Source organism: Chiloscyllium plagiosum, unplaced genomic scaffold, assembly GCF_037043375.1.
Source record: "Chiloscyllium plagiosum isolate Xiang-an unplaced genomic scaffold, Cpla_swu_hap1 HiC_scaffold_4, whole genome shotgun sequence".
NCBI classification, from domain to species: Eukaryota; Metazoa; Chordata; class Chondrichthyes; order Orectolobiformes; family Hemiscylliidae; genus Chiloscyllium; species Chiloscyllium plagiosum.
The window spans coordinates 2,653,533-2,667,318 of record NW_028270142.1 but is presented as its reverse complement, the minus strand read 5'-3'; the positions used below and the strand labels follow the sequence as shown (position 1 = coordinate 2,667,318).

The following is a 13,786-nucleotide window of genomic DNA, read 5'->3' as shown; positions in this document are numbered from 1 at the left end:
ATACATCGTATCATCCTTCGTCATTTCTGCCACCTCCAAACGGACCCCACCACCAGGGATATATTTCCCTCCCCTCCCCTATCAGCGTTCCGGAAAGGCCACTCCCTCCGTGACTCCCTCCACACCCCCCACCAACTCAACCTCCACTCCTGGCACCTTTCCCCTGCAACCGCCAGAAATGCAAAACTTGCGCCCACACCTCCCCCCCTTACTTCCCTCCAAGGGCCCCAGGGATCCTTTCATATCCACCACAAATTCACCTGCATCTCCACACACATCATTTACTGCATCCGCTGCACCCGATGTGGCCTTCTCTATATTGGGGAGACAGGCTGCCTACTTGCGGAACGTTTCAGGGAACACCTCTGGGACACCCGCCCCAACCACCCCGTGGCTGAACACTTTAACTCCCCCTTCCCACTCGGCCAAGGACATGCAGGTCCTAGGCCGCCTCCGTTGCCAGACCATGGTCACACGACGCCTGGAGAAAGAGCACCTCATCTTCCACCTAGGAACCCTCCAACCACAGAGGATGAACTCAGATTTCTCCAGCTCCCTCATTTCCCCTCTTTTTTTTCCCCCACCCCCCCCCCCCCCACCTTATCTCAGTCCCAACCCTCGGACTCAGCACCACCTTCTTGACCTGTAATCTTCTTCCCGACCTCTCTGCCCCCACCCCCTCTCTGGCCTATCGCCCTCACCTTAACCACCTTCCACCTATTGCATTCTCAACGCCCCTCTCCCAAGTCCCTCCTCCCTACCTTTTATCTTAGTCTGCTTGGCACACCTTCCCAATCCTGAGGAAGGGCTTATGCCCAAAACATCGATTCTCCTGCTCCTTGGATGCTGCCTGATCTGCTGCGCTTTTCCAGCAACACATTTTTCAGCAATTGGGGACTGGCAATAATTAGTGGCCCAGCCAGCGGCATCCAAGTTCCATGACTGAACTAAAATAAAAGCAGTGTATGGTGTAATCTCTGATTGGCACCGCCAACTGTAAAATGATATCTGTGCCTCAAAACAAGGTGGAAACATTTCTGTACTTATCAGTCAAAGTACAACACAAACATTTCAAGTGACCTAATGTTCTGTTGCTCTGACAGCTCACTGTCGATAATGCAAGATTCAAGGCCACTACGTATGTTATGTTCCACTATCATGAGACAAGCTGGTAATTAAATATAAGCCTTCCTATTGTTGCTATAGGAATGAGTTAAGTTTTTAATGTTTCATTTTTGTACATTCAAAGCCAAAATGACTGAACTAAATAAGTATCTCATTGTCTTCCTGCTGCAGATAGGAAAGGAACACCTAGGTCTAAAAGCTGTCACTGAAATCCTTCAGGAAATCCAGTACAAGGTAATCGGTAAATCATTGTCTGTGCTAGAGAAAGACTCCTCTCTCGTAGTGATTCAACATCTTTTAAAATTTAAGACGAAAGATGCTGGCTTTATGTACATTGCATGTTTGTATTCCGAGATGGAAGAGGAAACCAGCATTTGGTGTGGAGAGAAAACCAAAGTGCCACTGAGATTTTCGGGGCTGGGATTGTAAGCACCATTTAGTGATGGAGAAGGGCCAGTTTGTCTCTGATTTTATCTTTACTTATCTACTTTTTCCTGCAAAAATCCATTTTTGCATTTTTAGCAGTTCAACTTTTAAAATGCGACTTGTCTTTGAATATATGAGGATGTCAGGTGAGAAAAGATCCCCCAGATCCATCCAGACTGTGTCCCACATAACTGCAATGCATTTTATGTCAATATATATGAACTTACCCAAAAACTATGTTCCGTCCTGGGAAAAATGGATAAACCCAATTATCGGGTCAATGAGGAGAGGAAGATTGGGAAAAATCTTCCGGAAATGGGAAAGCTGAAGAATTTAATTTGTGTGAAAGAGTGAAGTGTGCAGTGATAAAGAGCCAATTGAAAAATTGACTCCAAGCTAGCTCAGTGGGAAGCTAGCAGAATTCAAGTTCGCTTGTTTGGAACGGCATTGAAAAGAAGGATTCTGCTGGTTAGAATGTAAGCTCCATCAAACATTTAATCATGAAAAATGTCACCGCAAAGCTTCCAGCTTGATCTCCATAAAGGTATGTTTTCCAACAGTGCCACTGGGGTAGCAATTAACCTAATATTTGATTCTCATTCCCCAGCCCAAGATCAATCATCTATCTTATTGGGAGGAGAAATATGAAGGGAATGAGAACAAGTGACATTCCTAATTAGACAGTCACATGGGATTCCAATTGGGAGGTGATGTGTGTGCACTCCAGCGTTTTTAAAAATGACATCATTTAGAAACAGGGAGAGGAGAGGAAAATGGTTGGGGAAAAATATTCATTAGTTACCATAATAAAGTAATTGTACAAAAATGTGCATGAGTGAAAGTTAAATGGAGATGGTGATCTATCTTGACTAACAGAATTTACTGAAGAATTTGGGAGTGGGAAACATGTTGGATGGGGAGAGTTATGTTGGAGCCGAAAGTTCGCTGACCTTGCTGAGCTTTTGTGGCAGAGTGGCGAGCAGGAGAATGATGGCCGGGATGGCCTGGTGGTACTGGGCTATTGTCAGTTGAAGCATGAAGAACTGGGGAAAAGGAGTTTTGATAGTGGGAGTTGGGGCAAGAAGGACTGGAAGAGGGAGGACTGTGGTGAGGTGTGGAATGTACAGAAGGCAGGGCATGTGTCTTTGGTGTGATCACAGGGTGGGTGCAGTCAATATCAGTAAGTAAATAAAAACATCTGAAAGTTCAATACTGTCCAGGTGTGGATTCTGTGGGTCAAACGCAAGGTGCAGTTGGCAAAGAGAATGGCTTTTGGAGTAGGAAGGTGATCAATAGGGAAGCAAGTAAATCATGAGGTGGGTAAGACCTTCCAAAGGTTTTGCATTGTCACATGACCAACCAGAAACATTAACAAATGCTATGAGGAGGATTGGGGAAACCAGGGCGAGTTTTGATTGGGATAGGCTGTAGAGTGAAGAATGGCACATCCACTCTCTGGATGACAGTCTCAAGTGGTGGGATTGAAGTCTAAGATGACAAACAGAGGGTGGAGGGTCACAGATTGCAATTTGAGGGTCTCTGACAGACTGTGACTGACCATTTTCAAAAACTCACTGGTGGGATGAAATTGCTGTAGGCTGAATGAAGTTGTTATGGACAGTGAAAGGAATGGAAAGTCTCTCCAGCTGAATGGATGAAACTCATTCCTTTCTCACACTGTTGATTTGGTAGAATGTGTACTGTTCTCATCCATCTGATAGTCCCATAACCTTGAGAGTTGGAACTAAAGATGTGATAAAGGAAGGTATCACTAACTGATATCTGAAGCTGGTAGGAAGGACTATAAGTGGGTACTAAGGATATGGACAGACTGCCTTATCTGGAAGCCTATGTCTGAGATACCTGAGAATGTGCTGGAATATGTCACCAAAATCTCCCAGATTCTACAGCAAGGCCTTTAGATGTGTAAATTCCGCCTCATTGAGGGGAGAGGTTTGAGAGGATTGGAAAGGATAAAGATGCACAAAAAAGACTCTGCCTGCTGATTTAGGAAGGTGGTAGACAGAAAGCCTGAGGCTTTGGTGCAGAGCTAGTCTACTTGTCAAGATGACTATTTTCACAGCCTAGCTTACTTTTTTGAGCTGTCAGCTAATGCCAGCTCTACCAATGCCTCTCCATGGGTCTGCTGCCAGTCCTGTTTAATTTTCATGTGATTTGGGAGTGATCTGGCTCCTGCCACAGAAGTAGCAATGAAGCTGTGCTGTCCAGGACAGCTCATCACTGCTGAAATTCCACATGGGGTGTCGTTTAGTGAGGAAAGTGCAGACTTACTTTGGATCAACTTCCAGATATTACCTGTGAATTAGGGCAAATGACCATCACTTTGGTGATAGTGACCACAATTTGATTATCTTTACTTGAACAATGGAAAGGGATAGACATGTACCGCAGGGCAAGAATTAATGCTGGAGAGAGGCAGTTATGATGCGATTAGGCAAGATTTAAGGTGCACAGGATGGGGATGGAAACTACAGGGGTTGGGCACAATTGAAATGTTGAGCTTATTCAAGGACCTGCTATTGCGGGTCATCGATGAGTGAGTATGTACCTGTCAGGCAGGGAGGATGTTGTCGAGTGACAGAGCTGTGGTTTACTCAAGAATCTCTCTTCAAGAGGAAGAAGAAGAAGGCTTCTATTAGAGATGTGAAGGCTCAGTTAGGGTGCTTGATAGATACAAGTTAGCCAAGAAAGAACTAAAGAGAGAGCTAAGAAGAGCCAGGAGGGTCATAAGAAGTCATTGGTGGATAGGATCAAGGAAAACCCTAAGGCGCTTTCTAAGTATATCAGGAATAAAAGAATGACTAGAGAAAGATTAGGTAGGAGAAAGTGAGGACTGCAGATGCTGGAGATCAGAGCTGAAGGAGATCGCAGCAGGTCAGGCAGCATCCAAGGAGCAGGAGAATCGACGTTTCGGGTATAAGCTGATTCCTGAAGAAGGGCTTATGCCCAAAATGTTGATTCTCCTGCTCCTTGGATACTGCCTGACCTGCTGCGCTTTTCCAGCAACACATTTTTCAGCTCTAAAGTAAGATTAAGGCCAATCAAGGACAGTAGTGGGAAGTTGTGCGTGGAGTCTGAGGCGATGAGGGAAGCGCTAGATCAATATTTTTCGTCAGTATTCACACTGGAAAAAGACAATGCTGTCGAGGGGAATACGAAGATACAGGCTACTAGACAAGATGGGATTGAGGCTCACAAGGAGGTGTTAACAATTCTGGAAAGTGTGCAAATAAATAAGTCCCCTGGGCCGGATGGGATTTATCCTGGGATTCTCTAGGAAGCCGGTGAGGAGGTTGCAGAGCCTTTGGCTTTGATCTCCGTGTTGTCATTGTCTACAGGAATAGTCCCAGAAGATTGGAGGATAGCAAATGCTGTCTCTTTCTTCAAGAAGGGGAGTAGAGACCACCCTGGAAATTACAGACCAGTGAGCCTTACTTCCGTTATGGATAAAGTGTTGGAAAGGGTGTAAGAGATAGGACTTATAATCATCTGGAAAGGAATAATTTGATTAGGGATAGTCAACATGGTTTTGTGAAGGGTAGGTCGTGCCTCAGAAACCTTATTGAGTTCTTTGAGAAGGTGACCAAACAGGTGGATGAGGGTAAAGTGGTTGATGTGGTGTATATGGATTTCAGTAAGGTGTTTGATAAGGTTCCCCACGGTAGGCTATTGCACACCATATGGAGGCATGGGATTGGGGGTGATTTAGCAGTTTGGATCAGAAATTGGCTAGCTGAAAGAAGACAGCGGATGGTGGTTGATGGGAAATGTTCATCTTGGAGTTCAGTTACTAGTGGTGTACGACAAGGATCTAGATGTAGGTTTGTTCACTGAGCTGGAAGGTTTGTTTTCAGACATTTCATCACCATACTAGGTAACATCAGTGAGCCTCCGAATGAAGCACTAATGGTGTAGGCTGCTTTCTATTTATATGTTTGAGTTTCCTAGGGTTGGTGATGTCATTTCCAGTGGTGACATTACTTCCTATGATGCCATTTTCTTAGTTTTGTCAGGGGGTGGTAAATGGGGTCCAAGTCAATGTGTTTGTTGAGAGTACCGGTTGGAATGCCATGCTTCTAGGAATTCTCGTGCGTGTCTCTGTATGGCTTGTCCTAGGATAGATGTGTTGTCCCAGTCGAAGTGGTGTCCTTCCTCATCTGTATGCAAGGATACTAGTGTGAGAGGGTCATGTCTTTTTGTGGCTAGTTGATGTTCATGTATCCTGGTGGCTAGTTTTCTGCCTGTTTGTCCAATGTAGTGCTTGGTACAGTTCTTACAAGGTATTTTGTAAATGACATTAGTTTTGCTTGTTGTCTGTATGGGGTCTGTCAAGTTCATTAGCTGCTGTTTTAGTGCGTTGGTGGGTTTGTGGGCTACCATGATGCCAAGGGGTCTGTGTAGTCTGGTAGTCATTTCTGAGATGTCTTTGATATCGGGGAGAGTGGCTACGGTTTCTGGACGTGTTTTGACTGCTTGTTTGGGTTTGTTGCTGAGAAATCAGCAGACTTTGTTCTTTGGATACCTGATCGTTTTGAATACACTCCAACTTTCCTCTGCTCTGCGTAGTTCCTCTGTGCTGCAGTGTGTGGTGGCTCATTGAAATGTTATCATGCAGCTTTGTTTGTGGATGTTGGGATGATTGCTTCTATAGTTCAATATTTGGTCTGTAGGTGGTGTTTTTCTGTAGACGCTGGTTTGAAGTTCCCCATTGGCTGTTCGCTCTACTGTGACATCCAGGAATGGCAGTTTGTTTTTGTTTTCCTCCTCTTTAGTGAATTTTATGCCAGTAAGGGAATTATTGATGGTCTTGAAGGTTTCCTCTCATTTATATCATTTAATGATGGTGAAAGAACAAGACATGATATCACCATAGGAAATGATTCTATTTATAGAGTTTCCTACGGTTGGTGAAAGTGGACTACACCACCAGTGCTTCATCCGGAGGCTCACTGAAGATGTTACCTAGTATGGTGACGAAATGTCAGAAAACGAATCTTCTAGCTCAGCGAGCAAACCTACATCCAGAACCTCAACCTAAGTTGCAAATCTTCCACGAGGATCTGTTTTGGGGCCACTGCTGTTTGTCATTTTATAAATAACCTGGATGAGTGCGTAGAAGGGTGGGTTAGTAAATTTGCAGATGACACTAAGATCAGTGGAGTTGTGGATAGTGCTGAAGGATGTTGCAGGTTACAGAGAGACATAAATACGCTGCAGAGCTGGGCTGAGGTGTGGGAATTGGAGTTTAATGCAGAAAAGTGTGAAGTGATTCACTTTGGAAGGAGCAACAGGAATGCAGAGTACTGGGCGAATGGTAAGAGTCTTGGTCGTGTAGATGAGCAGAGAGATCTCTGTGTCCATGTACATAGATCCCTGAAAGTTGCCACTCAGGTTGATTAGAGGTGTTAAGAAGGGGTACGGTGTGCTAGCTTTTATTGGTAGATGGATTTAGTTTCGGAGCCATGAGGTCATGCTGCAGCTGTACAAAACTCTGGTGCGGCTGCACTTGGAATTTTGCGTACAGTTCAGGTCACCACATTATTCCTACAATGTGGAAGATTTGGAAAGGGTTCAGAGGAGATTTACCAGGATGTTGCCTGGTATGGAGGGAAAGTCTTATGAGGAAAGGCTGAGAGACTTGAGGCTGTTTTTCGTTAGAGAGAAAAAGGTTGAGAGGTGACTTAAGTGAGACATATAAGATAATCAGAGGGTTAGACGTGAGAGCCTTTTTCCTCAGATGGTGATGGCTAGCACGACGGGACATAGCTTTAAATTGAAGGGTGATATATCTAGGACAGATGTCAGAGGTAGTTTCTTTACTCAGTAGTAGGGGAGTGGAACGCACTGCCTGGAACAGTTATACTCACCAGCTTTATGGGCATTTAAATGGTGATTGGAAAAGCATATGGACAAGAATGGAATTGTGCAGGTGAGATGGGCTTCAGATTGGTTTCACAGAGCGGATTGACAGAAGGCCGAACGGCCTGTACTGTAATGTTCAATGTTCTTTGGCTGACTTTATTGGTTTGAGTAGAATCGGTCGTAGCTGACATGATTTCAGACCATCCTGACTGGAGCTAGGTAGTTAGGATGGTGCAATGTTGTTCACTCTTCACCGTACTTCTGTATTTGAGTACATGACAATAAAACCTAATGCTCATTCTTTTGTTATAAGTATTCTCATTTTCAATTTTTGTTGGCTAGGGAAAATTGAAGACCATACCATGTTTTAATCCCAATACCTTACTTCCTGGTGAGTATTTTCTGCTTGATATATTCTCTGTTTTGTTAAACTAATGCTGCAGGACTCTTGTATTCTCCTTTTAAATGTTTCTAATTTTGTCCATGTTTAGATCCACTCCTTCGAGATTACTGGGTATATGAAGGCTCTCTGACCATCCCACCATGTTGTGAGAACGTGACCTGGATCTTATTCCGATACCCTCTCACAATCTCTCAGTTACAGGTACGTAGTGAACTTCATAAAGCTTCTCCCTGCACAGGAGAAACTTGGAAAGTCAATTTCCTTTTCAAAGGCTTTACTTAAAAAAGCTATACAGGTATTGGAATCCCAAGCAAAGGTCAAAGATGAAATGATAGTTATCTTTTATCATTTTTTTTCTGGAAACATCAACAGAAGTCAGGTAACCATAGTGATCAATCAATAAGAATAAACAAATGTATTTTTCACTTTGATGTAGCTATTAAATGCCATCGTTTGAAGTTATTGTAAAGTGACATTTGATTTTAAAGAGAAAGGAACAACTGTAACATGTCACTGGAAGTAACCATATGACCATTGTCCAATTTTGCTCAGGTTAATTTGAATATTAATTTAATACTAACTTAATTGTGTCATATTATGTTAATGTAAACAGCTCATAATGTGTAACTTTTTTGCCTGGATTTCAAAGGAAGGACATGGATTCGCACTGCCTTTCAATCTCTGGCTGTAATACCATTGGCATATTTTGTATGATTAATGTAGGAAACCCGATGGCCTGAATGTGATAACCTCCATTCTGATGTAGGGAGCTGTGAATGACTCCTGTAACATGAGACCCTGAGGAAGTGATGACATTTGCAAGTGTATAATATTTAAATGGGAAAACCCCACTGTACAGTCTTCCACAATGGCGGCACGGTGGCACAGTGGTTAGCACTGCTGCCTCGCAGCGCCAGAGACCCGGGTTCAATTCCCGCCTCAGGCAACTGTCTGTGTGGAGTTTGCACGTTCTCCCCGTGTCTGCGTGGGTTTCCTCCGGGTGCTCCGGTTTCCTCCCACAGTCCAAAGATGTGCAGGTCAGGTGAATTGGCCACGCTAAATTGCCCGTAGTGTTAGGTAAGGGGTAAATGTAGGGGTATGGGTGGGTTATGCTTCGGCGGGTCGGTGTGGACTTGTTGGGCCGAAGGGCCTGTTTCACACTGTAGAGTAATCTAATCTAATACAACAGTGGGAGGAGGTGGCTAATTTCTCACAGGCTGGAGTTATTTGCACTGTATTTGCCCTTTTTTTTTCTTGAACTGATTTTATTTGGAGCTTTTGTAACCATTGTAAAGTTTCCGGATGTATTCAGTGGAAGTGAAATAGCTGTGTATCATAGTGCTCCAGCATCCCCTAGCAACCTCAACGCAACTCTGCAGTTTCCCCTGTCACTGCTCAGCATGTTCCAGGATGGTGAACAATGTCACATGGCAAGGTGAGTAGTATTGGTTGGGTGAGGGTAGGTGGGTATTTCAGGGTGGTGCACCATTGATGGGTGTATTTTATCTGAGGTCACTTGGCAAGGTGAGCATTGTTAGGAGGTTAAGGGAGGAGCGCTGGTGGCTGTGTAATGTTGTGGGTGACTTGTACATTTGAAATCCCAACAAGTCAATTAACTGGAAGTGGACCTTCTATGCAGTCTATGATGAGAAAAGGGGATTGGTTCTGAACTATAGATATGCTTGGCAATATGTGTCTTCCTGACTCTGCATGACACTGTGTTCAAACTCCAGTCGTGTCAGGGCCAAGCATTCTGCTCTCGCACTGTCTTAAAGATCTGGGTCTGTGCTTGCCTGAAGTTGGCTGAAGGATAAATGTTGGCAAGGACATGGAAATTTCTTTGTTCTTTTGAATACTGCAGTCAGTCTTGTTGTTTTTCATTGTGGAGGAGCCCGGGGTGGACCGATGTGGACCAAGTTAAAAAGCTCACCATACCAGGTTATCGTCCAACAGATTTATTTGGAAGTTCTGATGTCATGTGATTTTTAATTTTATTTTCATTAGAGTATAATTTTTAATTATAAATGCACTGCATTAGGGAGTTCTATAATCTTAGGAAGAAATTAAATTAGTGCCCTCATTAACCCCACGTAGATCAATAACATTATCGTGAACTACAACAGTTTACAAAAGGAAAAACTGTTTGAATCTGGGATAGCTCTATTGTGGAGTTACATTTACCCTTGTCTCTCTTATTATATCATAGCCGTTTTCAACTCAAAATATTTTGAAGCAGTATTAATCACAGATATATGTTCCATTTACTCTTGGTTCATTTTTCAACTGAATTAACTTGATGATTTATCAAAGGAAATAGCCATTGGTCCTGGGCTCAGACAAATCCACAGATACCTAGAACATGGTATAACCTTCAGTTTAAGGATTATGTTTAAATCTCCCACATAGAGTAAGCAAAGATCCGTGAAACTAGAACTGCAAGTTCTGTATTTTTAGGCATGCAAAGCTGCTTGAGGTTACTTTTTGTCATTTTTAATGCTCTTTGACCACGTTTCTCACAAACTCAGTGAAAGTCTGGATACACATGATGCAGTTCACTTTTCCCTGTTCTGCTTCTCCCTTCCAGTAGCAGTGACATACTAGTAGTACACTGGGAATCTGAAACACCTCTTTCCCCCCCCCCCCCCCCCCCCCCCCCCCCCCCCCCCCCCCCCCCCCCCCCCCCCCCCCCAAAGAGAAAAATTGAGATGAAGTCAGTTGTTAGGACTTTTGACTCTCTAATTTTTGATCTGGGATTGATAATAGAATAGAATAAACCTAAATAGAGCACTAGAATATTTAACCGTGCAGGAAGCTGTAACTCCACAGTGTAGCCATTCACTGTTGCTAATTGGTTAGAAAATGGCTATGTTCTTGTCTTTTTTTTTCAAAAGCTCAAGCATATCAAACTCCTACCTAGAGAAGTATCTAGTTCAAAGCAGAGAGCTGAAATATTGTAGTTAAATAGAGCTGGTGTCAAATAGACTACTTGACATTAAACACGTGTCACATGTTTTGAATCAAAACCAAGAATTGCAAATTTTATTTCACATTTCCCACTGAGTAAATATGAAAATACAGGAAAGCTGGTACCGCAGAGGCTTTGAAATCAACCAATTCCCCTCATACTGCACTGTGTGTGATTTACTTTTTAATTAGTTCATATTATCTTTCATAATAAAGAATTATTGAACTACTGCATAACACAATTGTAATTATGATGTTGTGGTGTTGTCTGCTGTTTTTAGTTGCTCTAAATCAGTCAGGCTAGATTTTAATTTATTTTTTGATGTCTCTTCGATAACCTTCAAGTTTAATTCAGAAAATAAATAGTTCACTGGCTCTAGTGCTCGACTCTGGATGCGCAAAAGTTTCAGGCAGGTTAATTCAATGAGTAAGCTTAATGGGCTATTTTTGATGAAAACATAGCCTGAATTTAGTAATTATTGAAAGGCTATTTCCAGTATGGTTATTAGCTCATTCTCAGCACTTTACAGAACAGGAACAAAGACCAGAAACCCAACTTTTAACTTCATCCTGGAGTTCAACCAAATGTCACTGAAAACAGGTTGATTTGTTGTTTAGGCTATTGGCTGAATTTCCTCCATCTATGACCAGGAAAATAGGAGAAAATTGTCTGAATACCTCGTAACTCATTTCTACCTCCTGAAGAGACTTGCCTGGGACCGTATGGATTGGGTTCTCAGTGGGCCAACACTTTCCGTTGTTTAGGTCCCAATTCCGTGTATTTTGTGACCTCTTCACTATTTTGTTGGCAGCACAGTGGTGGTGTGTACAGAGGTTGCCATGGCAATTATGCAAAAAGCCAAGGGGCTGTCGAAGTAGAGGGTCTACGCTGCAAGAGGACTGCACTCCAAAAAGATGACAACTGTTGGGACTAATCCACGGAAGGCTCCCCTCCCACCCCCAACCTCATTGTTCTATTGTTTATCTGCACCATCCATGCTCTCCTCTCCCAATGGAGGTGCCAGGGCCAATGTTGAGTGGATTGTACACTGAGCTGGTTACATAGGAGGCTGCTTCCTGGATATTTGTGACCGGTCTTCCTGCTGCGCCTGCTCTCTGACCTTTAGGATCCCTGTTCAGTTCCGGTGGCAGGGACTTGGTTGGGGGGGGGGGGTGCTGAGAAAGTTCTGCCCCGCAGCTTGATTTTAAAATAAAATGCTAATCCTTGGGCTAAATCTGTCCCAGATTTCATGAAGCTGCCTGAAAGTCTTGGCAACATCCCACTGCAAAGTTTGACTTTTTGAAAAAAGGAATTAAAATTTTCTTCAAATTAAAAGTGCCATTTTAAAACAAAATGGTCAAGCATGGACATCAGTAGTTTTTTGGAGCTTAGATCCCAGTGTATCGAAGGGAAAGGATACCTGTCAACATCATTTTTGAGATTTGTTTTTGATACAATTATAGATGCTCCCAACTTCTGACACTTATTCTGAGAGCACACTTAATTTGTTTTTGGGAAGTGGATGGTGGTGAGTAGGTCCTCCCTGGTTGCCCTGACACCACAGGCAGGTGGACACCAAGTCTAATAGTGGGGGTGCACCACCTTCTCTGTCCTTCATGGTATTTAACAACTGAAGTTTCACTTTCGGTGTAACTGCACCAATTTTGAGGATCACAATCCCATCACGGTCCTGACTTGCATTTACAAATAGAGTCAGAGAGTCACAGAGGTGTACAGCATGGAAACAAACCCTTTGGTCCAACCCGCCCATGCCAACCAGATATCCCAACCCAATCTAGTCCCACCTGCCAGCACCCTGCCCATATCCCTCCAAACCCTTCCTATTCATATACCCATCCAAATGCCTCTTAAATGTTGCAATTGTACCAGCCTCCACCACTTCCTCTGGCAGCTAATTCCATACACGTACCACCCTCTGTGTGGAAAAGTTGCCCCTTAGGTCTCTTTTATATCTTTCTCCTCTCACCCTAAACCTATGTCCTCTAGTTCTAGACTCCCTGACCCCAGGGAAAAGACTTTGTCTATTTACCCTATCCATGCCCCTCATAATTTTGTAAACCTCTAAAAGATCACCCCTCAGTCTCCGCTCCAGGGAAAACAGCTCCAGCCTGTTCAGCCTCTCCCTATAGCTCAGATCCTCCAACCCTGGTAACATCCTTGTAAATCTTTTCTGAACCCTTTCAAGTTTCACAACGTCTTTCCTACAGAACAGAGAGCAGAATTGCACACAATATTCCAACAATGGCCTAACTAATGTCCTGTACATCCTCAAGGTGACCTCCCAACTCCTGTACTCAATATTCTGACCAATAAAGGAAAGCATACCAAACGCCGCCTTCACTATCCTATCTACCTGCTGCTCCACTTTCAAGTAGCAATGAACCTGCACTCCAAGGTCTCTTTGTTCAGCAACACTCCCTAGGACCTTACCATTAAGTGTAGAAGTCCGGCTAAGATTTGCTTTCCCAAAATGCAGCACCTCGCATTTATCTGAATTAAACTCCATCTGCCACTTCTCAGCCCATTGGCCCATCTGGTCCAGATCCTGTTGTAATCAGAGGTAACCCTCTTCGCTGTCCACTACACCTCCAATTTTGGTGTCATCTGCAAACTTACTAACTGTACCTCTTATGTTCGCATCCAAATCATTTATGTAAATGACAAAAAGTAGAGGACCCAGCACCGATCCTTGTGGCACTCCACTGGTCACAGGCCTTCAGTCTGAAAAACAACCCTCCACCACCACCACCTCTATCTTCTCCCTTTGAGCCAGTTCTGTATCCAAATGGCTAGTTCTCCCAGTATTCCGTGAGATCTTACCTTGGGGAACCTTGTCAAACGCCTTACTGAAGTCCATGTAGATCACATCTACTGCTCTGCCCTCTTCAATCCTCTTTGTTACTTCAAAAAACTCAATCAAGTTTTTATGAGGAAAAGTGTTTTGTGCAGAATATTCACTTGTA

At 43.5% G+C, this 13,786-nt stretch overlaps 1 protein-coding gene across 5 annotated transcripts in view; it reads left to right on the top strand.

Annotated features, from left to right (window-relative positions):
• Window positions 1-13,786, top strand: part of ca8 (carbonic anhydrase 8 (inactive)) — a 68,097-nt gene that overhangs the window by 19,657 nt on the left and 34,654 nt on the right. For all 5 annotated transcript variants that reach the window (XM_043689316.2, XM_087985909.1, XM_087985907.1 and 2 more), the window contains exons 6-8: window positions 1,297-1,359; window positions 7,777-7,825; window positions 7,926-8,038. In XM_043689316.2, the coding sequence (XP_043545251.1) occupies window positions 1,297-1,359; window positions 7,777-7,825; window positions 7,926-8,038 (225 nt within the window). The remainder of the gene's footprint in view (window positions 1-1,296; window positions 1,360-7,776; window positions 7,826-7,925; window positions 8,039-13,786) is intronic.